At 37.8% G+C, this 26472-nt stretch overlaps 1 protein-coding gene across 4 annotated transcripts in view; it reads right to left on the reverse strand.

Moving 5' to 3' along the window:
• CDK19 (cyclin dependent kinase 19) overlaps positions 1-21648 on the reverse strand; it is a 192783-nt gene extending 171135 nt beyond the window's left edge. Inside the window, exons 1-2 of one of the 4 annotated variants that reach the window (XM_047859493.1) lie at positions 21130-21254; positions 20106-20200 (exon numbers count right to left, since the gene is read on the reverse strand). Coding sequence is in view for 1 of the 4 variants with exons in the window: in XM_047859491.1 (XP_047715447.1) it covers positions 21130-21257 (128 nt within the window). In the remaining 3 variants the exon portion in view is untranslated. Of the gene's footprint in view, positions 1-20105; positions 20201-21129; positions 21443-21604 lie in introns of those variants that run through there. The other 3 variants (XM_047859495.1, XM_047859491.1, XM_047859492.1) reach the window with 3 other exon arrangements.
• Positions 21649-26472: the final 4824 nt, after the last annotated feature.

Genomic DNA, 26472 nt, shown 5'->3' on the forward strand with positions numbered 1-26472 from the left:
GACCAGATAAAAACACCACGCAAAAATGTGAACTAAAGGTCCATATCTCTCATGAACATAGATGCAAAAATTCTCAATAAAATACTGGCAAACTGAATCCAACGATACATTTTTAAATATCACACAACACAAACAAGTGAGATTTATTCCCAGGATGCAAGGGTAGTGCAATAGTCACAAAACAATCAATGTGATATATCACATCAATTAAAAAAAAAAAAAAAGGATAGGGATACCTGGGTGGCTCAGTCAGTTAAGCGACCAACTCTTGATTTCGACTCAGGTCAGGATCTCACAGTTCATGAGATTGAGCCCCACATCAGGTTCTGCACTGGCATCTTGGAGCCTGCTTGGGATTCTCTCTCTCCTTCTCTCTCTGCCCCTCCTCTACTCACTTTCTCTGTCTCTCAAAATAAACTCAAAAAACTTTTTTTAATAAAAGAAAGGATAAAAACCATATGATCATTTCAATAGATGCAGAAAAAAGTATTTGACAAAGCACAACATCCATTCATGATAAAAACCTTCTGCAGGGAGGTCCAGAGGGAATATACCTCAACATAATAAAGAACAGATAAGAAAAACCCACAGCTAAAATCATATTCAAATGGTGAAAAACTAAGAGCTTTTCCCATAAGATCAGGAACAAGACAAATATTCCATTTTCACTGCTTTTATTCAGCATACTACTGGAAGTCCTAGCCACAGCTATCATACAGCAAAAGAAATAAGTTATCCAAATTGGTAAGGAAGAAATAAAACTCTATTTGCAGATGACATGATACTATATAGAGAAAACCCTAAAGATTCCATCAAAAAACTTCTAGAACTGTTAAGTGAATTCAATAAAGTCACAGAATACAAAATCAATGTACAGAAATCTATTGCATTCCTATATACTAATAATGAAGCAGCAGAAAGCGAAATTAAGAAAACAATTGTATTCACAACTGCAGAAAAACAATAAAATGCCTAGGAATAAACTTAACCAAAGACGTGTGAAAGACCTGTACTCTAAAAACTATAAAATACTGGAGAAAGAAATTCAAGAAGACACAAAGAAATGAAAAGATATTCCATGCTCATGAGTTGGAAGAACAAATATTTTCAAAAGGTCTATACTACCCAAAGTAATCTACATATTTAATGCAATCCCTATCAAAATACCAACAGCATTTTTCACAGAACAAACAATTGTAAAATTTGTATGGAATGACAAAAGACCTCAAAGAGACCAATCAATCTTGAAAAAAAAAAAGAAACCAGAAGGGTCACAATTCCAGAATTCAAGTTATGTTACAAAGCTGCAGCAATTAAAATAGTAGGGTATTGGCATAAAATCAGACACACTGATCAGTAGAACAGAACAGAAAACCCAGAAATAAACCCACAATTATATGGTCAATTAATCTTCAACAAAGGAGAAACAAATAGAGAATGGGACAAAGTCTCTTCAACAAATGGTTTTGGGGAAACTTGACAGCAACATGGAAAAGAATGAAACTGAGCCACTTTCTTTCATCATACACAAAAATAAAATGGATTAATAAAAACCTAAATGTAAGACCTGAAACCATTAAAATCCTAGAAAAGAGCACAGACAGTAATCTCTCTGACATAAGCCACAGCAACATTTTTCTAGCTGTGTCTCCCGAGGCAAGAGAAATAAAAGCAAAAATAAACTGTGGGGACTATATCAAAATAAAAATGTTCTACATGGTGAAGGAAAAAATCAACAAAACTAAAAGACAACCTACTGAATGAGAGAAGATACTTGCAAAAAATGTATCCAATAAAAGGTTAGTATCCAAAATATATAAAGAACTGATACAACTCAATACCCGCCCCTAAAAAAATAATCCGATTAAAAAATGGACACAAAACATGAACAGACATTTCTACAAAGAAGACATACAGATGGCCCATAGACACATGAAAAGATGCTCAACATCACTTACCATCAGGGAAATGTATATCAAGGCTACAATGAGAAGGGTGCCTGGGTGGCTCAGTCGGTTAAGCATCTGACTCTTGATTTCAGCTCAGGTAATGACCTCACAGTTGTGAGACTGAGCCCCAAGTCAGGCTCTGTGCTGGGCATGGAGTCTGCTTAAGATCATCTCTGCCCCTCTCTCTCCCTGCCCCTCCCCCTCCTCAAAAAAATTAAATAAATAAAATTTAAAAACTACAATGAGGTAACACCTCACACCTGTCAGAATGGCTAAAACAACAACAACAACAACAACAACAACAACAACAACATAAGTAACAAGTGTTGGTGAGGACAAGGAGAAAAAGGAACCTTCTTGCAGTGTTGCTGGGAACATAAACTAGTGGGGCTACTGTGGAAAACAGTATGAGCTTCCTCAAAAAATTAAAAATAGAACTACCATACAATCCAGTGATCACACTACTGGGTATTTACCCAAAAAAAAAAAAATAAATAACATGCACCGGTTTGTTTATTGCAGCATTACTGACAATAGCCAAACAATGGAAGCAACCCAAGTGTCCATAAATAGATAAATGGAAAAGATGAGGTACACAGCTACAACGGAATATTATTCAGCCATAAAAAAGAATAAAATCTTGCCATTTGCAAAAACATGGATCAAGCTAAGTCAGTAAGAGAAAGACATAATACCATATGATCTCACTCATATTTGGAACTTAAGAAACAAACCAAATAAGCAAAGAAAAACAAAAAAGAGAGACAAAGAAACAGACCTTTTTAAGTTCTTATTTTAATTCTGATTAGTTAACATACAGTGTTATATTAGTTTTAAGCGTACAATATAGTGATTCAATAATTCCATATATCACCCAGTGCTCATCACAGGACAAGTGTGTTGCCTAATCCCCATCACCTACTGAAACAGGCTCTTAACTACAGAGACACTTACCAGAAGGCAGGTGGGTGGGAGGATAGGGAAAATAGGAGATAGAGACTAAAGAGTACACTAATCACGGTGAAAAAAAATAAAATAAAACATTTATAAAATAAAATAAAAATGATTTAACAAAAGAAAAAAGAACATTCAAAACTACTAAGGATGAGATGAGAGAGGCACATATGTACTGTCTATGGTGGTGAATAAAACTATATGTGAAAAGCAATTAGGAAATATATATTAAGAGCCTTAAAACAATACATTTTGACACAGTAAATTTCTTTATAAGACTACTGTAAGAAACAATCAGATATATGGACCAAAATATACATACAAAAACATCTATCAGTGTTGTTTGTATTATCAAAATACTGGAGGGGCACCTGGGTGGCTCAGTTGGTTAAGCATCTGACTTCAGCTCAGGTCATGATTTCATGGTTCATGGGTCCCGCGTCAGGTTCTGTTCTGACAGCTCAGAGCCTGGAGCCTGCTTCGGATTCTGTGTTTCCCTCTCTCTATGCCCCTCCCCCAATCTCTATCTCTCTCTCAAAAATAAATAAAACATTAAAAAAAATTTTTTTTAAATACTGGGAAGAACTTAAATGTTCACTAATTAGAAAGGGTTAACTAAAGCATTACATATCCACATGATAAAAGAATATAGACATCCATTAAAAATCAAGTTTTTTGGGGCACCTGGGTGGCTCAGTCGGTTAAGCGTCCGACTTCGGCTCAGGTCATGATCTTGCGGTCCGTGAGTTCGAGCCCCGTGTCGGGCTCTGTGCTGACAGCTCAGAGCCCGGAGCCTGTTTCAGATTCTGTGTCTCCCTCTCTCTGACCCTCCCCCATTCATGCTCTGTCTCTGTCTCAAAAATAAATAAACGTTAAAAAAAAAATTTTTTTTTTAAATCAAGTTTTTGAAAGAAATTTAATACAGATAAAAATTCTTCATATCTTAAGTAAGAGGATCCCAAACTTATACCCAGTGATCTTAGTATCTTAATAATTTGTTTATGACACCTCTAGGTCAAAAGAGACACCTAATAATTCCAGTTTGGAGGTTCCTCAAAAAGGTAAAAGTAGAACAATAAAATCTAGCAATTCCACTTCTTGGTATATAGCCAAAGGAAATGAATTGCCATCTCAAAAAGATATCTACACCCCCATCTTCACTGTAGCATTATTTACAATGGCCAAGACATGGAAACAACCTAAGTTCCACTGGTAGATAAATGGATAAAGAAAATGTGGTATATGAGTACAATGGGATATTATTCATCCATAAAAATAAGAAAGAATCCTGCCATTTGTGACAATAAAATTGGACTTTGAGGGTATTATGTCAAATGAAATAAGGCAGAGAAAAAGAATCTCACACTTGTACTGTAAAACCTTGGGTTGTGAGTAACTTGTTCTGCAAGTGTCCTGCAAGATGCACAAACATTTCTAGTTTTAACTTGATAAACAAGCAATGTCTTGCAATATGAGTAGTACGTGATGCCAAATGTCACATGATCACAACTGAGCCAATGGTTCTTGAGATTCACTTTGATAAACGAGTGCTTTGGATTATAAGCATATTTCCAGAACGAATTATGCTCACAAACCAAGGTTATACTGTATGTGGAATTTTAAAAAACTAAAATGAAGAGAACAAATTGATGATTGGGGGAAGAAGCAGAGCATTGAAAAGAAGGTTAAAAGTAGTCAAAAGACTCAAATTTATAAGATGAATAAGCTAGGGGTGCCTGGCTGGCTCAGTCGGAAGAACACGCAACTCTTGATCTTGGGGTAGTGAGTTCAAGCCCCACATTGGGTATAGAGTTTACTTAAATAAGTAAAACTTTAAAAACTTATTTTATTTTATTTTATTTTATTATTATTATTTTTTTCATTTTTGAGACAGAGACAGAACATGAACGGAGGAGGGTCAGAGAGAGGGAGACAGAGAATCTGAAACAGACACCAGGCTCCGAGCTGTCAGCACAGAGCCCGATGAGGGGCTCGAACTCATGGACTGTGAGATCATGACCTGAGCTGAAGTCGGACGCTTAACCGACTGAGCCACCCAGGCACCCCTAAAAACTTATTTTAAATAAATAAGTTCTAAGGATGTAATGTACATCATGATGACTATACTTAACAATACTGTATTGTATATTTGAAAGCTGCTAAGAGTAAATCTTAGAAGTTCTCATTACAAGATAAAAAAATGTGTAACTATGAATGGATGATAACTAAACTTATTATAATCATTTCACAATATATACATATATCAAATCATTATGCATTATGCTATATATGTTAAATTAATACAATGTTATATGTCGGTTATATCTCAATAAAACTGGGAGTGGAGGGAGAGAAACCCACAGTGAGATAACTACTTTACACTCATTAGAATGGCTATAATAAAAAATAAAATAAATTAAAAAAAAAACAGAAAATAGCAAGTGTTGGTGAGGTTTTGGTGAAAACAGAACCCTTATATACTGTAGATGGGAATATAAAATGACAGTCACTGTGGAAAACATTGGCAGCTCCTCAAAATGTTAAAACAGAATTACCATATGACCAAGCAGTTACGCTCCAAGAGAACTGAAACCACGTTAAAACAAAAACTTGTCCACAAATGTTCACAGCAGCACTACTCACAATAGCCAAAAAGTGGCAACAACCCAAGTTTCTGAGTGGATGAATATAAACAAAATGTGGTATATCCATACAATGGTACATTATTCAGACATAAAAAGTCATAGAGTACTGATATACACCAAAACATGGATGAACCTTGAAAACATTGTGCTAAGTGAAAGCCAGCCAGCCACAAAAAAGCCATGGACTGTATGATTCCATTTACATGAACTACCCACCACAGGCAAATTCATAGCAAAAAGCAAACAGTGGTTGCCAAGATCCAGGGGAGGGGAAATTGGAGAACGACTGCTTAACAGATACGGGTTTCCTTTTGGTGTAACGAAAATGTTCTGGAACTAAAGTTTCTCAATAAGGAACTAAGTGGTGGTAGTGGTTGCACAATGCTATGAATATACTAAAACTCACTGAATTGTACAACTTTAAAAGTATGAACTTCATGTTTCGTCTATTTTACCTCTAATAAAAAATAATTACACATACTTAACCGGTAGAAAACACTAGGAGAGAAGTGGAAGGAATTGGAGGAAGGTGGTCAAGAGGTACAGACTTCCAGTTATAAAATAAATAAGCACAGGGACAACACCATGACTATAGCTAACACTGTTGTGTATGATATACAAGAAAGTTAAAAGAATAGTTCCTAAAAGCTCTCATCACAAGGAGAAATTTCTATTGTACCTTTATGAGATGATATAGTTAAATACACCTATTGTGGTAAATCATTTCACAATATATATAAATCAAACCATTATGCTATACATCTTACCATTATGCTACATACCTTATTTTTTTAAGTTTTGTTTATTTAAGTAATCTCTGTACCCAATGTGGGACTCAAACTCACAACCCCAAGATCAAGAGTCACATGCTTTCCCAACTGAGCCAGCCAGGCACCCTATGCTATACACCCTAAACTTCTACAGTAATATGTGTAAATTATTTCTCAATAGAACTGAAAAAAAAAAAAAAAACAGCAGGAGATAAATATTCCAAAATATTATCAATGCTCATCTCTGAGTGGTCTTATTATGAGTGATTTATGTTTTCTTCTTTATGTTTCTATAATTCCTAGCCTTTCTTGCACGAACACATATTGGATTTTTTGTTAACACATTGATTTTTATAAGATAATAAAAGATATATATATATTTTTAAGATATTTGCCATTTTTTATGCCTAGCTGGCTCAGTCAGTAGAGAATGCAACTCTTCGTCTCGGGTTCATGAGTTCAAACCCTCTTTGGGTATAGAGTTTACTCTAAAAAGAAATAAATATTTATTAAAAAACAAAAAATAGGGAGCACCTGGCTGGCTCAGGTCAGTGGAACTTGCGACTCTTGATCTCGGGGTCATGAGTTCAAACCCCACTTTGGGCATGAAGCCTACTTAAAAAGAATAAATAAATTTTTAAAAAATTAAAAATAAAAAAAATTTTTTACGGTATTTGCCTTTTCCCCATAAGTTATATATACTCTACAGTTTAAATGTTTTACCATTTTAATAAGTAATATAAATATATTAAAATAATATGTATAGGTATTTTTCAAATAATACACAAGTATATACTTTTTTCAAAAAGTCTTCCTGTCAACCCAAATTTCGTTCCTGTAGACAATCACTATTAGCAATTTGTTGTGAATACCTCCAGTCTCAGTTTTTGCAGTCTGAGATGACATCTCATTTATCCTTGTATCCTCGCATCTATGGCACAATACTTGGCTCACGGAAAGGAATCAAATGATAAATAGTAAACAATGGAATAATGAAGATAGCCAGAAAAATGAAGACAGATGAAAAGAAATAATAGGTGGACAGAAGATAGACAGATGGACAGATGGATGAAAATTTGAATAGAGATAGGTTGATGAATATGTGAACAGATGAATGTTGAGAATTTACTATTAAAGTAACGGTAAAACCAATATAATTTCTCTATATATGAAAACAGAAAAAGATTTCCATGATCTTGGTCTAGCACTCAGATTATAAGAAAAATATTAAGAAGGAAAAACTGAAAACAGCACATGGTACACACACAAAAAATAACTTAAACACTAAAAACAAGCTAAATATTAATAGGGAACTTATTTACTTTATTAAACCAATGCCCTATTGAACTTAGGCAGTTAGGCTTATACTGAATAAAAGAATAGCAATCTCAATAAAGACCAAATTGGTAATCTAGAAGATTCAATAAAGGAAATCTTCCAGAATGTAGAGAGAAAAAAGAGTTGCAATTTTTGCAAATGAATTTAAGAGATATGGAAGACAGAGCCTAAAAGGTCAACATTTCCTAATATGTATATTTGAGGAAGAGAACAAGAGAAGCAACAGAGGAAGAAGGAAAAATAAATAAATAACAGGTAATAAAAATTGCCCTAAACCAAAGACAAAAGAGAAAGCTCAATAAAGATTCCTAAGAAACCGGCAGGATTGGAAAAGGGGAGTGAAAGAGTAGGGGATCAGTTAGGAAGAGTCCAACCGGACTAAATACCACTTTTTACCTGTGAAGTTCAAATTATATGAATGGGTTATCTATTCAAACAATAAATACTTTGTTAAAGATGCAGAAAACCTAGCCACATAAATCAGAAAAAAAAAAGACCTACATTTTTGTTTTTATTTTTTTTAATATTTATTCATTTTTGAGAGAGAGAGAGAGAGAGAGAGAGAGAGCGTGAGTGGGGGAGGACCAGAAAGAGAAGGGGACACAAAATTCAAAACAGGCTGTCAGCACAAAGCCCAAAGCGGGACTCAAACTCCCTGACCATGAGATCATGACCTGAGCTAAAGTCGGGCACTTACCCAACTGAGCCACCCAGGCACCCAACCTATATTTTCTAGGTAGACTTTGGTGAAATTTTAGAACGCATAAAGTAAAAAATCCTGAGACTGCAGACAAGCTTCCAATAAAGAAACTTCCCATAAGCAACAAGAAATAAATGAAGCAATAGTTTCGGGTTCTGAGACAAAAATTATTATTTTTTAAACATTTATTTATTTATTTTGAGAGAGAGAGAGAGAAAGTGGGGAGGATGGGCAAAGACAGAGGGAGGCATGGAATCCCAAGCAGGCTCCACACCATCAGCACAGAGCCTGATGTGGGGTTCAAACTCATAAACTATGAGATCATGACATAAGCTGAAATCAAGAGTCATGTGATTAACCAACTGAGCCACCCAGGGACCCCTCAAAAATTATTCTTAAAACTATAAATTCAGCCAACCTATTAATCAAGTATGAAGTCAAAACACATTATCAGACACACAAGAACTCTGAATATGCACACAAATCCAAATGAAAAAGCAACTCAAAAAGATGTCCTCATCCTCAACAAGATATTAGCCAATCAGATCCAACAATACATTAAAAAATTATTCACCACAGCCAAGTGGGATTTATACCTGGGATGCAGGGCTGGTTCAATATCCACAAAACAATTAATGTCATTCATCACATCAATAAAAGAAAGGACAAGAACCATATGATCCTCTCAATAGATTCAGAGAAAGCATTTGCCAAAATACAGCATCCTTTCTTGATAAAAACCCTCAAGAAAGTAGGGATAGAAGGAGCATATCTCGAGATCATAAAAACCATATATGAACGACCCAACGCTAATATCACCTTCAATGGGGAAAAACTGACAGCTTTCCCCCTAAGGTCAGGAACAAGACAGGGATGTCCACTCTCGCCACTGTTATTCAACATAGTATTGGAAGTCTTAGCCTCTGCAATCAGACAACACAAAGAAATAAAAGGCATCCATACCGGTCAGAAGGAGGTCAAACTTTCACTCTTTGCAGCTGACATGATACTCTATATGGAAAACCCAAAAGATTCCACCAAAAAACTGCTAGAGCTGATTCATGAATTCAGCAAAGTTGCAGGATATAAAATCAATGCACAGAAATCAGTTGCATTCCTATACACCAACAATGAAGCAACAGAGACAGAAATCAAGGAATCGATCCCATTTACAGTTGCACAAGAAGCCATAAAATACCTAGGAATAAATCTAACCAAAGAGGTGAAAAATCTATACATTGAAAACTATAGAAAGCTTATGAAAGAAATTGAAGAAGACACAAAAAAATGGAAAAAGATTCCATGCTCCTGGATAGGAAGAACAAATACTGTTAAAATGTTGATACTACCCAAAGCAATCTACATATTCAATTCAATGGCTATCAAAGTAACACCAGCATTCTTCACAGAGCTAGAACAAACAATCCTAAAATTTGTACAGAACCAGAAAAGACCCCAGATAGCCAAAGCAATATTGAAAAAGAAAACCAAAGCAGGAGTATCACAATCCCAGACTTCAAGCTATACTACAAAGCTGTCATCATCGAGACAGTATGGTACTGACACAAGAACAGACACTCAGATCGATGGAACAGAATAGAGAACCCAGAAATGGACCCACAAACGTATGGCCAGCTAATCTTTGACAAAGCAGGAAAGAATACCCAATGGAATGAAGACAGTCTCTTCAGCAAATGGTGCTGGGAAAACTGGACAGTGACATGCAGAAGAATGAACCTGGACCACTTTCTTACACCATACACAAAAATAAACTCAAAGTGGATGAAAGACCTAAATGTAAGACAGGAAGCCATCAAAATCCTCGAGGAGAAAGCAGGCAAAAACCTCTTTGATCTTGGCCACAGCAACTTCTTACTCAACACGTCTCCGGAGACAAGGGAAACAAAAGCAAAAATGAACTACTGGGACCTCATCAAAATAAAAACCTTCTGCACAGTGAAGAAACAATCAGCAAAACTAAAAGGCAACCAACAGAATGGGAGAAGATATTTGCAAATGACATATCAGATGAAGGGTTAGTATCCAAAATCTATAAAGAGCTTATCAAACTCAACACCCAAAAAACAAATAATCCAGTGAAGAAATGGGCAAAAGACATGAACAGACACTTCTCCAGGGAAGACATCCAGATGGCCAACCAACACATGAAAAAATGCTCCACATCACTCATCATCAGGGAAATACAAATCAAAATCAGAATGAGATACCACTCACACCTGTCAGAATGGCTAACATTAACAACTCAGGCAACAACAGATGTTGGCAAGGATGCAGAGAAAGAGGATCCCTTTGGCACTGCTGGTGGGAATGCAAGCTGGTGCAGCCACTCTGGAAAATAGGATGGAGGTTTCTCAAAAAACTAAAAATAGAACTACCCTACGACCCAGCAATTGCACTACTAGGCATTTATCCACAGGATACAGGTGTGCTGTTTCGAAGGGACACATGCACTCCCATGTTTATAGCAGCACTATCAACAATAGCCAAAGTATGGAAAGAGCCCAAATGTCCATCGATGGATGAATGGATACAGAAGATGTGGTATATATATACAATGGAGTATTACTCGGCAATCAAAAAGAATGAAATCTTGCCATTTGCAACTACGTGGATGGAACCGGAGGGTATTATGCTAAGTGAAATCAGTCAGTCAGAGAAAGACAAAAATCATATGACTTCACTCATATGAGGACTTTAAGAGGCAAAACAGAAGAACATAAGGGAAGGGAAGCAAAGATAATATAAAAACAGGGAGGGGGACAAAACAGAAGAGACACATAAATATTGAGAACAAACTAAGGGTTGCTGGAGGAGTTGTGGGAGGGGGAATGGGCTAAATGGGTAAGGGGCATTAAGGAATCTACTCCTGAAATCATTGTTTCACTATATGCTAACCAATTTGGATATAAATTTTTTAAAATAAAAAATGAAATTAAAAAAAAAAAAGATGTCCTCAATTGAACCAAAAAAAAAAAAAAAATCCAAGAAAAAGCACCTAAGAGATATAAAGAAACACTTAGCTAAGTATGATCCAGATACTTGAAGGACAAAAGAACTTAAGAAGACCCATTAGGCCTTAATACCTGGAAGACCAGCAGCAGTTATTTAATGCACAAGATTACATTTCCTTCTCCACGGGTCTCAATATACTAATTCATCCCGCAACAAATACTTTCACAATCATAATACTGTAAGGCTATTAAATGGTTTTCAGTGTTCGCTTTTTAGAATCAACTCATCGACAAAAAGCAGGATGCTATAAATGTCTACTTTAAAAATTAGAAATTTTATTAGAGATAGAGAAAAAAGAGTAAGAGAAATATATCACTTTTCTTAATATCCATATCAGGAAGACAAATAGTATCTAAACTGATAAATCAAGAAAAAGAAATCTGGGCACCTGGCTGGCTCAGTCTGTAGAGCATGAGACTCTTGATCTTAGGGTCATGAGTTCAAGCCCCATGTTGCCTGTAGAGATTACTTAAAAAAAATTTTTTTTTAAATAAAAACAGGTTTAAAGCCTCTATAAGAAGGGTGTGTTTCTCCTTTAGAAAGACTTATTATATCAGAAATTAAAGATATTTTAGAAGGACACCAATTATTTTTTTAAAAAGAATAAAAGAAAAAAAGAAAGAAAAAGAAATTTAATGGAATAGCTGACTAGCTCAGCTGGTAGAGCATGTGACTCTTCATGTCAGGGTCATGAGTTTAAGCCCCAGGTTGTTGGGTGTAGAGATTACTTTAAAAAAAGAAAAAAATGTTAAAAAAAAAAAAAGAATACAAAATTTTTTAAAGAAAGAAAGAAGGGGCGCCTGGGTGGCGCAGTCGGTTGAGCGTCCGACTTCAGCCAGGTCACGATCTCGCCGTCCGTGAGATCGAGCCCTGCGTCGGGCTCTGGGCTGATGGCTCGGAGCCTGGAGCCTGTTTCCGATTCTGTGTCTCCCTCTCTCTCTGGCCCTCCCCCGTTCATGCTCTGTCTCTCTCTGTCCCAAAAATAAATAAAAAACGTTGAAAAAAAATTTTAAAAAAAAGAAAGAAAGAAAAAGAAATTTAATGGAGTGCCTGGCTAGCTCAGTCAGTGGAGCATGTGACTCTTGATCTCAGTCCTCTGATCAAGCCCCACGTTCAGCAAGGAGCCTAATCAAAATTAAAAAAAAAAAAAAAAAAAAAAGATTTAAGTTTATGATTTAAAGTTATAAAAGTATTTGCCACAAAAAATGTAAAATAACAAAGGTAATAAATTTGAATGTTGAGATGGGAAATTGCTCAGCTTTTCTAAAGGAAAATCAGCAAAAAATGCCTAACGTTGATAAATCAGAACATAGAATTATATGCATATTATTTTTTACATGCATATTACTCAAAGTTATACTAGTAAGCACCAGCAAAACTTAAAACAGAAACAGTCAACACTGGCTATCTTTGAAAAATGAGGGAAGCTTGGGAGTGGACAATAAGAAGGAAGACTTTTACTTTTCATTTTATATATATAGTAACTGTTAGAATTTTTAAAATCATGTACAACTATTATCTGATAAATTTTAATAGCATAAAAATAAAAATATTTCCACTTTGACACAAATATATAGATCAAAAGATTGCTGAGAAATCAGTGAACAGAACTCTGGTTTTATAAGTTACTAACATAAGTTCAAATTACATATAATTTCTTCAGAAAAAAAGGAAGCTCACATTTTTTTTAAATTTGTGCCTAAATCCAAAACAACTGGATTCACTCAGTGTCTAAGTCACTCTTAAAATGCAAGTATAATAATTACATTACAAAAGGGAAAGAGAAAAAGGAAACTAACTTTTGTAAAAAGCAACACACTTTGTGCCCCAGATCACAATCCTAAGGAGAATAACTTTCCCACAGAAAGATGCAACTAGCCCACCTATAAGGCAAAAGTTTTACCTTACTTTTCCAGCAACCATGAACTCACCTTTCTGTCCAAATGTATATATCTACAAATATCTGCAAAATAGTTTGCCATGACACGGTTTTGGTCTGTGGTCACAATAAAAACAAAATTAAATCCATTTCTTAATCACGTTCCACTTGGTAACTGTCACAGAAATATTTTTAGATAGAAAACACACAACAGGTTTAAAGCCTCTATGAGGAGCATGTGTTTCTCCTTTAGAAAGACTTATTATATTAGAAATTAAAGATATTTTATAAGGACACCAATTTTATTTAAGGACTTTACAGGTTTTTACTTCTCTTTGATCATTCACTCACTTTTGGATAAGAATTCACACCCTCAATAAAAAAACTACTGCCGCACACTTGTATCCTGAATTACATCCTGTCTTCTCTCTTGAGACTCTCTTTTATCCTGCACAATGCATGCTCAAAAGGGCTATTACAGGAAGTGTTGAACTATCAGCTATTTATAAATGGACAAGAATCTTCAAATAGCTTTGTCGGCTACCTCTTCATGGTTCTAGCCCTTAAAAACTACCTGCTTTTTAAAGAAATAGTCATGTTAATAATTCAAAATATTAAAATGCTCTCTTTAAAAAATATATATATCTTGTTCCTTTGTTTTGGAATCCAAAAGCAGCACTAACATACAGTCCCAACGTCACAAGAGAACGAACAGGCTGATCTTTATATACACATTAACCAAGCAGTCTTACTCTCATCGTTTACCACCAAGAAAATTTCGAATTGTACTATATTGCCTTCAAGTCTTCTATACTGATGTCTAAACCTCATTACACTAGTTAAGCATTTTGCAAACGAAGCACACAGTTTAACATCACATATTAATTTTTTACCCAGCATATTCAGTCCAAACATATAGTACACAAAAGTAAAATTCCTTAATTCATCAATACTGACACCCCTATCAAAAAAACCTTTCCATAGATCTACTTTTTGCCTGCATAAAACTCAGAGGCAAGCCTTTCTCGTGCTGCTAAAACGGTAACTTGTATTTCCTATGGAAACTAATGATTTGGAACTCATTTTTATGTATGAATAATTATTTTTAAAGCCTTTAACGAATAAGACTTCCTTATTCTCAGCCCCATTGTTTTCAATCTTTAGTGATTTATATCTCATATATCATCATATTAGCAAATCATTTCAAGCCAGTACTTCCAAAGGTAAATAGCTTACAGGAGTTTAAATTAGCTACACTAATACACACAAAAACTGTACCTACTAGGTACAGTTCACTACAGTGTTAGTACTAGCAAAAGACTAGTAACAGCCTAAATGTCCATCAAGAGGGATAGTTAAGTAAATTATGTAAGTCAATACAGTGGAATACAAGTGAAACTATTATTAAGAGGAACCAGGCATCTCTGCATATCAATTATGTAATGATCTTCAAATTACATTTAAGGTGAAAAAAATATAGAGAAATGTAAACTATTTACCATTAAATACACACACCCCAAGAAAATGTCTAAAAAGGAAAACCGAGAATGGCCGTCTTTAGAAAGGGAAAAGGGTGGTTGGGAAAGGGAAGGCTTACTACCACATTGTATATCTTCTTATGCACATGCACGTACTACTCACTGAACAACATTCTTTTTTTTTTTTAACAAAAATACTTTTTTCAAAAAGTGATCAAATATCTTTGATTCCATTCACAAATTGACAGTTTATGGATTCGAGTATCGGTTTGCATTATCAAACTGTTTCAGCCTCAAAATTCTGCCTGTAACTGAAAAGACATGAGCTTTGTGCAGGTTTTGGCAGAAAAGAGGAAAAAAAAAAAGAAAAGACGTGGGCTTTCCTATTTCATTTGTCCACACCGTCAATTACACATTTTTATTAGAAGTTCTCTTCAGGGGCACCTAGCTGGTTATGTCGGTGGAGCATGCAACTCTCGATCTCAGGGTGCTGAGTTCCAGCCCCACATTGGGTGTAGAGATTAACCAAGTTTAAAAAAAATTAAAATGTCACTTCATGGATTTGAAAATTATAAATGTTGTTGCTAAGCTACTTGTCCCCAAGACTAAACCTTCCGAGTCCAACATCACAGCTACTAGCCAGTGTCTCAGTCACAGTAATCACATTTCTTGAGCCACATATGGCTAGTGGCTACCATACTTTACAGCATAGACGCACGTTCATCATTGCATGAAGATCTATTGGACGTCACTGTTCTAGACTAAGCAGGGCAAACTACAGCCTGCCCGCCAAAGCGAGCTCACCACTTGGTTTTATAAATAAAATTCTATTGAAACACATTTTAATTTGTGTTCATTTACACATTTGTCTGTGGATACTTTGACACTGCAACAGCAGATTCAAGTAATTATAACATATACTGTATGGCCCCCAAGGCCTAAAATATTTAGTATCTGCCTCTTTGTAAAGAAAGTTTGTCGACCACTGCTCTAAACAATCAAATTTTATTGAAAATATTTCTTTTCCTGGGCTTCAAAAAGTTCTTGTAATACATAAATGAAGAACCAATTAAACATAAACCAATGTTTATTTGATTTACTAAGTGCTAAAGATACTAAATTTATTAACATAAACCCATAAGATCAATAAATTTCGTAAAATATGTTCGAATGCCTACATTTTTTTTTAATGTTTATTTACTTTTGAGAGACAGTGCGAGAGCAAGGGAGAAGCACAGAGAGAGAGAGAGGATTCCAAGCAAGCTCTGAGCTGCCAGCGCAGAGCCCAACATGAGGCTCCAACTCACAAACTGTGAGATCATAACCTGAGCCAAAGTCGGATGCCTGACCCACTGAGCCATACAGGTGCCCCAAATGCCCACAATTTCTAAGCATCTCTATAAAATAGATAGTGAAAGCAAAGAACACAAGATTTCTATAATAATTTTACAAGAGCTGGCCTAAAAGGGAAAAATGCTTAACTCAAAACAAAAAAATTACATACGTTCCTTATCAATCTACTAAAAGAAATGTATCAACTGTCTTAAAAAGCAGCACATAATTTCTTAGAAAAAAAATTATACTAGACCTAATTAGTGCTAGAAAATTATTTATGGTACCAACTTATGTAACATCACTGCATTGCAGGCTTTCAAAACAATTACTGAAGGGGCACCTGGGTGGCTCAGTCGGTTAAGCATTTGACTTTGGATCAGGTCATGATCTCACAGTTCATGAGTTCAAGCCTTGTGTCAGGCTCTGGGCTGACAGCTTGGAGTCTACAGCCTGCTTCAGAATCTGTGACTGCCTCTCTCTCTGCCCCTCCCCCACTCATGCTCTGTCTCTGTCAAATAATAAATGTTAAATTTAAAAAAAAAAAAACAAAACAATTACTGAAAACATCAGGGCAGTATTACCAATATGGGACCTTTTTTTTTTTTAATAAAATTTCTGAGTGTCCATTATATGCCAAACTCTGTACAAGACTCTGGAAATAAATGATGACCCATTTGTAGCTAATAGTTTATGGGGCAGATTAATATTACTTATAGTGATATTATACACCTAAGAACAAAGAGGGGCACAAGCACAACTAATAAAGTGAATAAAGGAAGGCTTCTAGAAGAAAAGCTATCTGAATAGGGTATTGAAGTATGAGCAGGAGTTGGCCAAGTTTATGGGAATGAGGAGAAAAGGGAGGGAGGAATGGCAGAGCAATACCACTTTACTTTGAATGTAAAAAAAAAAAAAAAAAAAAAAAGACATGAAAAAGACTTAGTAAGTGCTAAAAAATGCTACAGAAACATGGCTTGCACCAACTCTGGGAGTTGGTGGCAAGTATAAAGGCTATAAAGACGAGAAAACTTTAGGATCCTAATGCAAATAGCTTTATATGCCAAAGTAAGGAATTAAAATTGGATATGATGGTTTGAAAGCTAGAGAATGTAGTTTTCCAAGATGTTTCATGATTGATTTTATTTGCAGAAAAATGACCCTGAGCAACTTGGATGTTGGACTATCACAAGGAAAGACTAGCCTAACAGCAGAGACCAATTCAGCTACTATGCAAAAATGGTGGGTGTTTTTTTTTTGAAAGATGGTGGCCAAAAGTAATGATAATGAGGATGAAGAGAAACCTGATGAAGAAAAGCAACTACACATGGTAGAATCTATAGGCTGGCACTCCTTCTTTTTTCTTTTTTTAATATCCATGCAATATTTTCCCTTTTCCATATTTGTTGGTATAGATATATCCTTTGCATGGAAAAAGCTTATACAATAAGTTTGTCAAAACTGGAGGTTTAACATGGCCTTTTTGGGTTTTCCCCGTATGGTATTAAGAAGTAGGACACATTAGAAAATGCAACAACTCAGTCAGGAGAGCTGGATTCCTACTATCTTGTAACTTCTGTGAGGCTTGTCTTTGCTGTGAGACTATGGGCATGATAACCTCTAAAAGCTCTGGTTTTCTCATTTGTAAAGAAGTGAGACTAAATGATCTAAAACTCTTGAAAGTTCTAAAATGCTACGATCACAGTGCTACATCTTTAATCTTTGTACATTCCCCCCCACACACACAAAAATGCAAATACAATCGTCTATTCTAACTACAAACCAAATATGAAAAATCCATCAAAGCCAGGCAGATAGGTCCATACCTATTATTTACCTGTATGTATCCATATGTACCTACACTTATTTGTGAAGGATTTTATGACATATATTAAGATGTGTAATCACCAATTACTCATCTAAAACTTTATACACTAAGATGTATAGTCACAAACTACTCATCTGAAACCCTAAGGCAAAACTGAAACTGTTAAGATGTCAGCCATTTCACTTTCAATTATGAAGTATCTTTTAAAGACCTCTCAAAAAGGAGTAATCTTTTATTGGAGTGGTTCAAAAGACTAAATGAATGTCTGCAAAACTGAATAGTAGTATTGTTTGGTGTAACAGTTTTCAGACATATTATCCTATGGAATCATATTTGTTTGACTCTCTTATTGACAAAAGAACCTTTTAAAATATTCCTTTATCAATCAAAGCAAAGTTTTTCAAATTTGAGGAATATGGTCTTGAGATTTGTAACCATAAACTGTTATATATCCTTTTTTTACAAATTTTAAAAGGAAAACTATTACAAATTCTTGTTCATACTAAAAAGTCTAGAAATATTCTGAACTTGTTTCTCAGGAATAACATTTAAGCCTGATTTATTTAAAAAGGATGGTTGGGTCAAAAGATTCTCTTCCTTCAAAACAAAAAGAACAAATGACATTTTTATTAAAGGTGAAAAACCCAAATGTAATCTTTCATTTCCACTGTCACAAATTTACATAGTATAATTAACATAGCCCAAGTTAAAGTCATTATTTTAATGGAAATATCACTCTAAGATTTTTTTAAAAGGTAGTACTAAACTATAAACAGAGGCTTTTCTTTTGTAAGTTACATTACTTCTTCCAGTGTTTCTTCAAAAGACCCAAATGATTTTGGTTATATACTACATTATATACATCAGAATAACTTCTCTTAAATGTACGCACGTGATTTCTTTCTTGCTCCCTAAAGTAGCATTATACATTTTTTTCTGAATTAACCAAAATAAATTCCGGAAAGAGCTAAACTGTAACTAACTATGATCAGAGTGTAAAATCTTTACTATGCAAATCTGCATCACAATTTAGAACAATCACTAAAAACTTTAAAAACTTTTTGTTCTTTAAAATCATTGCTACCAACCCACAAGAGATGTGCTATTAACATAAAGCCTCAAATCTCAACTAGACCCCTAGTGCAAGGAAACCTACCTTTATAATGATTTTTCTTAGAATATAGTGATATCAACTAATGCTTTCAGATCCTAAAAATTTCTTTAAAAAGCATATTTTGAAGATACACAGACTGATCTTACTCTATTAAAGAAACTTTATTAATTCTAATCAAACAAATTTCACTCAAGAAAGTGCAGTCGAATCAAAAACTTTATTAGAGGGGAAAATATTCAAAAAGAACAATTAGAAGCAGGAATTAAATTATGCTTTTTGTTTTATCCCATGCTATCAAAATACAATTCAGAAGCAGATTTTTCTTAAAAGTTGCCTACTAAAAGGAAGTTATTTTAACAACAAAAAAGAAAATACATTTAAAAAATTTCAAATCAAGTACATTATAAAGTTAGCATGAGGAGTATGAAAAACACCACATATAATTTGTTTCGTAATGCCAATGTCCAAATAGGAAAACTAGATGTGCTTTCCTCAAATATATCTGATAATATTCCCACAGAAACACCAGTATAACAAGTAAACATTCCAAAAACAAAATACAAGTTAATTTTAAGTACCTGACATTCCAAGATACTCATTCAAGGACACCTGGCAATTAACTAAAAGAATTATGAGAGAAGTTTACAACTGACTACTATGGAGCCCTTTCAGTTATAAGACCAAAACTACTTGCAGTAACAATCCTTTACACGTGTATAGTACCTTGTGATTTTCACCATACTTTATGATAAAACAATTTGTAAAGTTGTGTTTTCATTCTCTATGAAATTAGCACACACACCTTAACAACTTTCGTCCTCGAGTTCATGAATCAACTATATCAATTACAACAGAGTGCGCAGAACGTTAGGCAGCATTTCAAATCTTACTAATGTCATTGTGACTGATATTCACTTTATTCAGAAATGTTCCGCTAGGATGCTAAAAACTCTCTTTCTCATACTTTTTGACCGTCTTTGAAATCTAAGCGGGACAGGTAGATAAATGTTCCTGGGCTCCCTTACTCTGGGGGAGGAGAATTCCTCCCAGGAAGGGCGGTGAGCAGGTGATTGGTTTAAACCTACCCTTCGCCGGCAGCTGGTTCCACCTGTCCTAGAGCCCGTCTGCCCTACAGGACGAAGGATAGGCGTTCTCAATACAGAATCCAGCTCGCCATCTCCTAAGAGAACAATCAATAAAGGCTTCCTAAGAGGTTACTAAGGTTCTCCCTCAAATCCCAGGTAAACAAAGATTCAGGCCCAGATCTCTGTCACTCTGCATTCCGTTCCGGATAATCTAGGTGCTGGATAAACCCCAGCACGCAGTAATTTAGCCAGGGGATGGAGTGGAAAGCATAAGAATATCCAACGCGGGGGGGGATACGAGTTACCAAAAAACTAGGCGAACTCTGAAGTTCTGCGGGCAAAACGCGGTTAGTCTCCGAGGAGGTCCTACATTCGAGTTAAAAGTGCGGAATTCAGAATGTGAAAAAGCGAAATCGGGGGCGAATGAGCAGGGATCCAGAAGTCGCCGGGTATAGACAGGGACGCGGGACTACGCTGAGAAGCCAATGGGCTGGCTGGCCCCAAGGGCAGAGATGCGCGGTGGGTCAGACCCTAGAGTCTGGCTAAGACCCCAGCCGCCCGACCAGCTCCTCCGCTAGGTTTCAAACCGCCGCCCCCGGGAGGCGCGTAGCCGATTGGAAGTTCCACAACGACCGTCACCAGCCCAGGGCCGGAGCGGCAACTCGGCAAAGCTCTCCCAGCCCTCGGCGTCTCCCCAAGAGACCAGACCCCACAAACTCCACCTCCAGCCGAGGTCCCAACTCGAGTCCCGCCGCCAGCTCCATGCACGCGGAAGGCGCCCTCCGGAACCGGACCGACGCCCCCCGACTAGGCTGCTGCCGCTGGAGTTCGAGGGGCGCGACGGGGCCGCGCGGGGAGGGCAGTCAGAACCCGCGTCCCTCAGTCCGCGCTGGGACGCGGCCCCGCGACCACCTCCGCCTCGCCCTTCGGGAACGGCCCGACCCGGCTCCAACCCACCCATCCCGCGCGGTCGCGGGCAGGGCGAGGACCCGAGCGAGCCTACTCCCCCCGCCCCTGCTCTTACCCATCTTTCCGCCTCGCCTTGTAGACGTGCCCGTAGGTGCCGCGTCCCACTTTGCACCCTTCGTACTCAAACAAATCCTCCACCCGCTCCCGCTCCGCCGCCAGCTTCGCCTTGAAATCATAATCCATTGTCTGCTTTCCCCATAGAGGCACCGGGACGCGGGGGCCGCCGCCGCTCAGTCCCTCCTCCTCCTCCTCCCCCCGCGACCGCCGCTCCACTTCTCCAACAGCCGCCTCTCGGGCGCGCGCGCGCCGCCCGCCGCCCCGCGGTCCGCCTTCAGCAAGGGACTCCTCGGCGGCCGCGGCAGCCACCTACTCCACCTCCTCCTCCTCCTCCTCCTCCTCCGCGGCGGCGGCGGCGGCGGCGGCTCCCGCAGGCAGCCCCAGTCCCGCCTCCCCCCTTCATTTCCTTGTTTTGGAACCTGGTGGGCCGCGCCGCGGCTTCCTCGAGCTCATTAACCAACCATCCCGCCCACCTCGAGGCCGTGGGAGCTGCGGGGAAATGTAGTTCCGGAGGCTACAGGAGCAGTTCAGTTTTGCCAGCAAAAGAAATACAGCACCCAGGATGCTTTGGGCCGCTACAGCCCCGCCTCCACAAGGCATGCACGCCTGCGCACTGGGGCTGCCCCTCCCCCTCAGGTAGCTCCGGACTGCCAGTTCCTGTGAAGGTAGAAAGCTCAAAGTTACTGTATTCTTTCTGCGAGTCTTTGGGAGCTGGTGGAAAGAAGGCCCTTGTTCTAGTATGAGGAAGGTACTCCAGTGTAACTGCCCCCGGGCTAGAAGAAAAGTGGAAAGTATTTAACAAGTGCTTTGCTCAGGAGTTTGCTCCAGTGGTTTGAGAGGCGAGGGCTGTGGTTAGGACAGTTGTGCTGCAGATTGTTTGTTTTTCTGTGGCAATTGGTCCGCCCGTTGCCCCGCCCCCTTCGCCCAATCTCTCATTGGCTGAGACTTAGAGAATGACGTCCTCCTTGGTGCGTGGGTATCCCCAGGCTTTGGCTCCTTTCCCGTTCTTGATTGGTAATTGGATGTGCTCCGTTGTTCCTGATAGGTTAATCTTTTTTCTTTACGATGCAAAAACGGTATTTCAAAAGCTGAACCATCAGCGGTTTCCTAGTTCTAGCATCCGTCTGAGGAGAACTTCTGAACCCTAGCAGCCAATCATCCTTTCCCTCGCGCTCTAGTCATGGTCTCCTCCTACACTGTGCGGTTCCCATAGCCAAGGTTTGGCCATCTGTCTAAGGACAATTAAAGTGCCAGGATGCATCGTTTTAAAAACAATCATCAGGGTTGGATTGTAAAAGATTGTTTACGGTCTATGCATAATGATGACGTTCTCCTAGAATGTTTAAGAAAGTTTCCTTCATCAAGGTGAACATTGATTCATTTAATTGTTGCATACTTAACGTGTCAGATGCTTGGGATACAATCCTAAACATGATTGATGCTAGGATAAGACTAATATACCACATTTATTGAGAGCAAAAAGGAGGAAATGGTCACTTTTATCTAAAGTGATAAGGAGGGGCACCTGGGTGGCTCAGTGGGTTAAGGTTAAGCTTCCCACTTCAGCTCAGGTCATGATCTCATGGTTGGTGAGTTCAAGTTCCGTTGGCATCTGGTTCTGTGCTGACAGCTCAGAGCCTGGAACCTGCTTCAGATTCTGTGTCTCCCTCTCCCTTTGCCCCTCCCCTGCTCGTCTGTCTCTCTCTCTCAAAATAAGTAAACATTTAAAAAGTTAATAATAATAAAAATAAAGTGGTAAGGAGAATTAGTAGTGACCTGCCTGCTAGGTTTTGGCAGAAACCTGGAAAACTTGGAGTATTGGGGAGATCATTTATTTACAACAGTAAATTTCCTGAGAAACTAACTCAGATCGTGAAGTCAATCGAAAATATCTGAGTATATGAGTGTCTCTTATTTCCAGGAACTATGATAAGTGCTGGAGATACCAGATGAAAATGGGTCTCTTTCCATCGGAGAACTAAAACCTATTGAAGAAATAAACATGCAAGCAAATTAAAAATAAACTATGTGGGTACAGAGAACAATAGTAGAATAGGAAGAATTCTAGAGGAGTCAAGCTAGGCTTCACAACAGAGGGAAATTTTGAGCCAAAATTTAAAGTACTTTATGTGAAGGGCAAGTAGGCAAGTAGGGAGCAGAAATTATTTAAGGCAGGATGGCTGAATCATATATCATGAGAGAACATGATATATTCTGAGAAATGCAACTAGTTTGAATGTTACAGATTAAAGCAGGGAAAGGGGATATCTAAGAAGAGATTGGACAGATAAGCAGAGGTCAAATTATGAAGATATATATATATATATATATATATGACTAGTGGAAGTTTTAGATTTCATCATTCTATAGGCAATAGGAAACCATTGAAGACTCTTGAGCTAAAGAGTAATATAATCAGTGTCGTGATTCAAAAACTCCTCCTGACAACAGTGTTCAGGATAGATTGGAAGAAGGTGAGAACAGTAAAGAAGTTACTGCCTTGGATCATCTGGCTGGCTCAGTCGGGAGAGCATGTGAGTCTTGATCTCAGGATCTTGAATTCAAGCCCCACATTCATTATGGAGCTATTTAAAAACAAAAAGAAGAAGAAAAAGAAGCTATTCCCTTAATACTTACAAAATACAGAGATTAAACCATCAAGTGGCAGTGCTGATCATAAGAAAAAGACAGATACCAGAATTATTTATGAATCAAACTCAACAGAACCTGAGGATTAATTAAATGTGGGTTTAAGGGAGAGAAAATAATCTGAAATGACTTACAGGGTTTTGACTTCAACAGTAAGGGAAATAAAGGAATAGGAGCAATTTTTAAGAGAAAAATGATGAGTTTCATTGGGGCATGTTGTAATTGAAGTGCTTGTGGGGCATCAAGATGGAAATAACAAGTATTGGAGTGCCTGGACGGCTCAGTCAGTTAAGCATCTGACACTTGATTCCAGCTCAGGTCATGATCTCATGTTTTGTGACAGTGTGCTTTCTCTCTCTCTCTCTCTCTCTCTCTCTCTCTCTCTCTCTCTCTCCCCCCTCCTGAAAATAAATAAATAAACATTAAAAAAAGAAATAACAAGTAAGCAGATGAATATTTGTACCTGCCAACAAAAAGTCTGTATAGATTTGGAAATCATCAGTATGTGACGGTGGAGTGTGGAGAGTGTTTATCCATTGGTTGCTGGGTTTTTTTTTCTTTAATTTCTTTAAATGTTTATTTATTTTTGAGAGAGAGACATACAGAATGCAAGCAGGAGAGGGGCAGAGAGAGAGGGAGACACAAATTCTGAAGCAGGCTCTAGGCTCTGAGCTGTCAATACAGAGCCAGACGCGAGGTTCGAACCCACAAACCCTGAGATCATGCCCTGAGCCAAAGTTGGAGGCCCAACCAACTGAGCGACCAAGGCGCCCCTGTTGGTTGCTGTTTTTAAACATGGAGTTTTGCATTCATTTTATCCTCAAAATATTCCTATTAGGTATGTTGATTTAGAATTCTTCTTTTACATATGAACAAACTGAGACAACTAGTAAATTGCAGAGCCAGGGCTTAATGAATATGTACTAGGGAGTGAGTGGAAGGTAGGAAAATGTGTAAGTAAAAAATCAAATGTAGGTTATGAAAAGGTTAACTAAAAAAAATCAAAAGTTTTGGGTGCCTAGATGGCTCAGTCAGTTATGCATCTGACTTTTGATTTGGGTTCGGGTCATGATCTCACAGTTGATGGGATTGAGCCCTGTGCTGACAGCAAAGAACCTGCTTGCGATTCTCTCTCCCTCTCCCTGCCTCTCTCTCTATCTCAAAATAAATAAATAAACTTAAAAAAAAAAAAGCTTGACCACACGCTGTGTTACTAAGGATATGAGGAAACAGTCTCCTGCCTTGCTGGTGGAATACACGTTCATAAAATATATACCAATGTATACATTAGATTTTGATCTTGGCAGCCTCTATCATTCTTTAATTTTTTTTTAATGTTTATTTATTTTTGAGACAGAGAGAGACAGAACATGAATGGGGGGAGGGTCAGAGAGAGAGGGAGACACAGAATCGGAAGCAGGCTCCAGGCTCCAAGCTGTCTGCACAGAGCCTGACGCAGGGCTCGAACTCGTGAACCACGAGATCATGACCTGAGCCGAAGTCGGACACTTAACCGACTGAGCCACCCAGGTGCCCCTTGGCAGCCTCTATCAAAACCACATAGTAGTTTCCTACAATTATACTCCTTGTGGTAGATACTATGATATGTCTCTCATAATGGACAAAGTATGGCACATCCTTCATTGGATTATTATGCAGCCCTAAAAATAATATGAAGGCTATGAAATATTCCTCCCAGATGTCTTCCCTGAAGGGAGGGTCCAGCTTCTAAGCCCTGAATCTAGCACTGCATTTGCAATGAGGCCAAACTCTCCATGGGCTGCTCCCAGCCAATGACTGAGCACAGCAGGAAGTTCACAAAGGTCCTCTCCTGCAGGATACAGGATTCCTCTGATGTGTGACTTTGTCTTAAGGAATCCCCAGGTTTAAGCCCATCTGAAACTTTTTTAGAACTATGGTGAAGTCTTAGTGCCTGCCTACCCCAACCCTCATGCCTTCCTTCCATCCTTCACAGGGCTCAGATCAGCATCACTATCTGATTCATCTCCAGCTGCCTCCTTTTCTCTCTCAAAGGCATTTCCTTTAGTAAGTCTCTTGCATGTCTAATCCCATCTTGGCACCTGCTTTCCAGAAGACTTGAAACAATGAGAAAATTGTTTAGACACTGATACGAAAAGACCTCCAAGACATATTTTTAACTGAAAAAAAAAAAAGCAAGAATCAGAAGAGTGTCCATAGTATGCTAAAATTTTTATACAGAAGGAAAAATACATACTTGCTTGCATATGCCTAAACCGATATCTAAAAAGACCACAGGAAACTCTTTGCTCAGGGAAGGGAAACTGTTTGAGAATCAAGGATAGGAGACAGAATTTCTAATGTATGCTTTTTTGAATTTTGATCCAAGAAATGTTGCCTTTTCAAAAGGTAAATAAATAGAATTTAAATGAAAAAAAGGGGTGCCTGGGTGGCTCAGGCCATGATCCCACAGTTGGTGGGTTCGAGCCCCGCTTCAGCTCTGTGCTGACAGCTCAGAGCCTGCAACCTGCTTCAGATTCAGATTCTGTGTGTGTGTTTGTGTGTGTGTGTGTATGTGTGTGTGTGTGTGTGTGTCTGCCCCTCCCCTGCTCGTGCTCTCTCTCTTTCTCTCTCTCTCCCTCTCTCAAAAATAAACATTAAAAAAAAAACTTTATAAATGAAAAAAAAGTAGGAGCTTGGCTGAGAAAGGAGG

This window comes from Prionailurus viverrinus, chromosome B2 (assembly GCF_022837055.1).
Source record: "Prionailurus viverrinus isolate Anna chromosome B2, UM_Priviv_1.0, whole genome shotgun sequence".
Classification (NCBI taxonomy): Eukaryota; Metazoa; Chordata; class Mammalia; order Carnivora; family Felidae; genus Prionailurus; species Prionailurus viverrinus.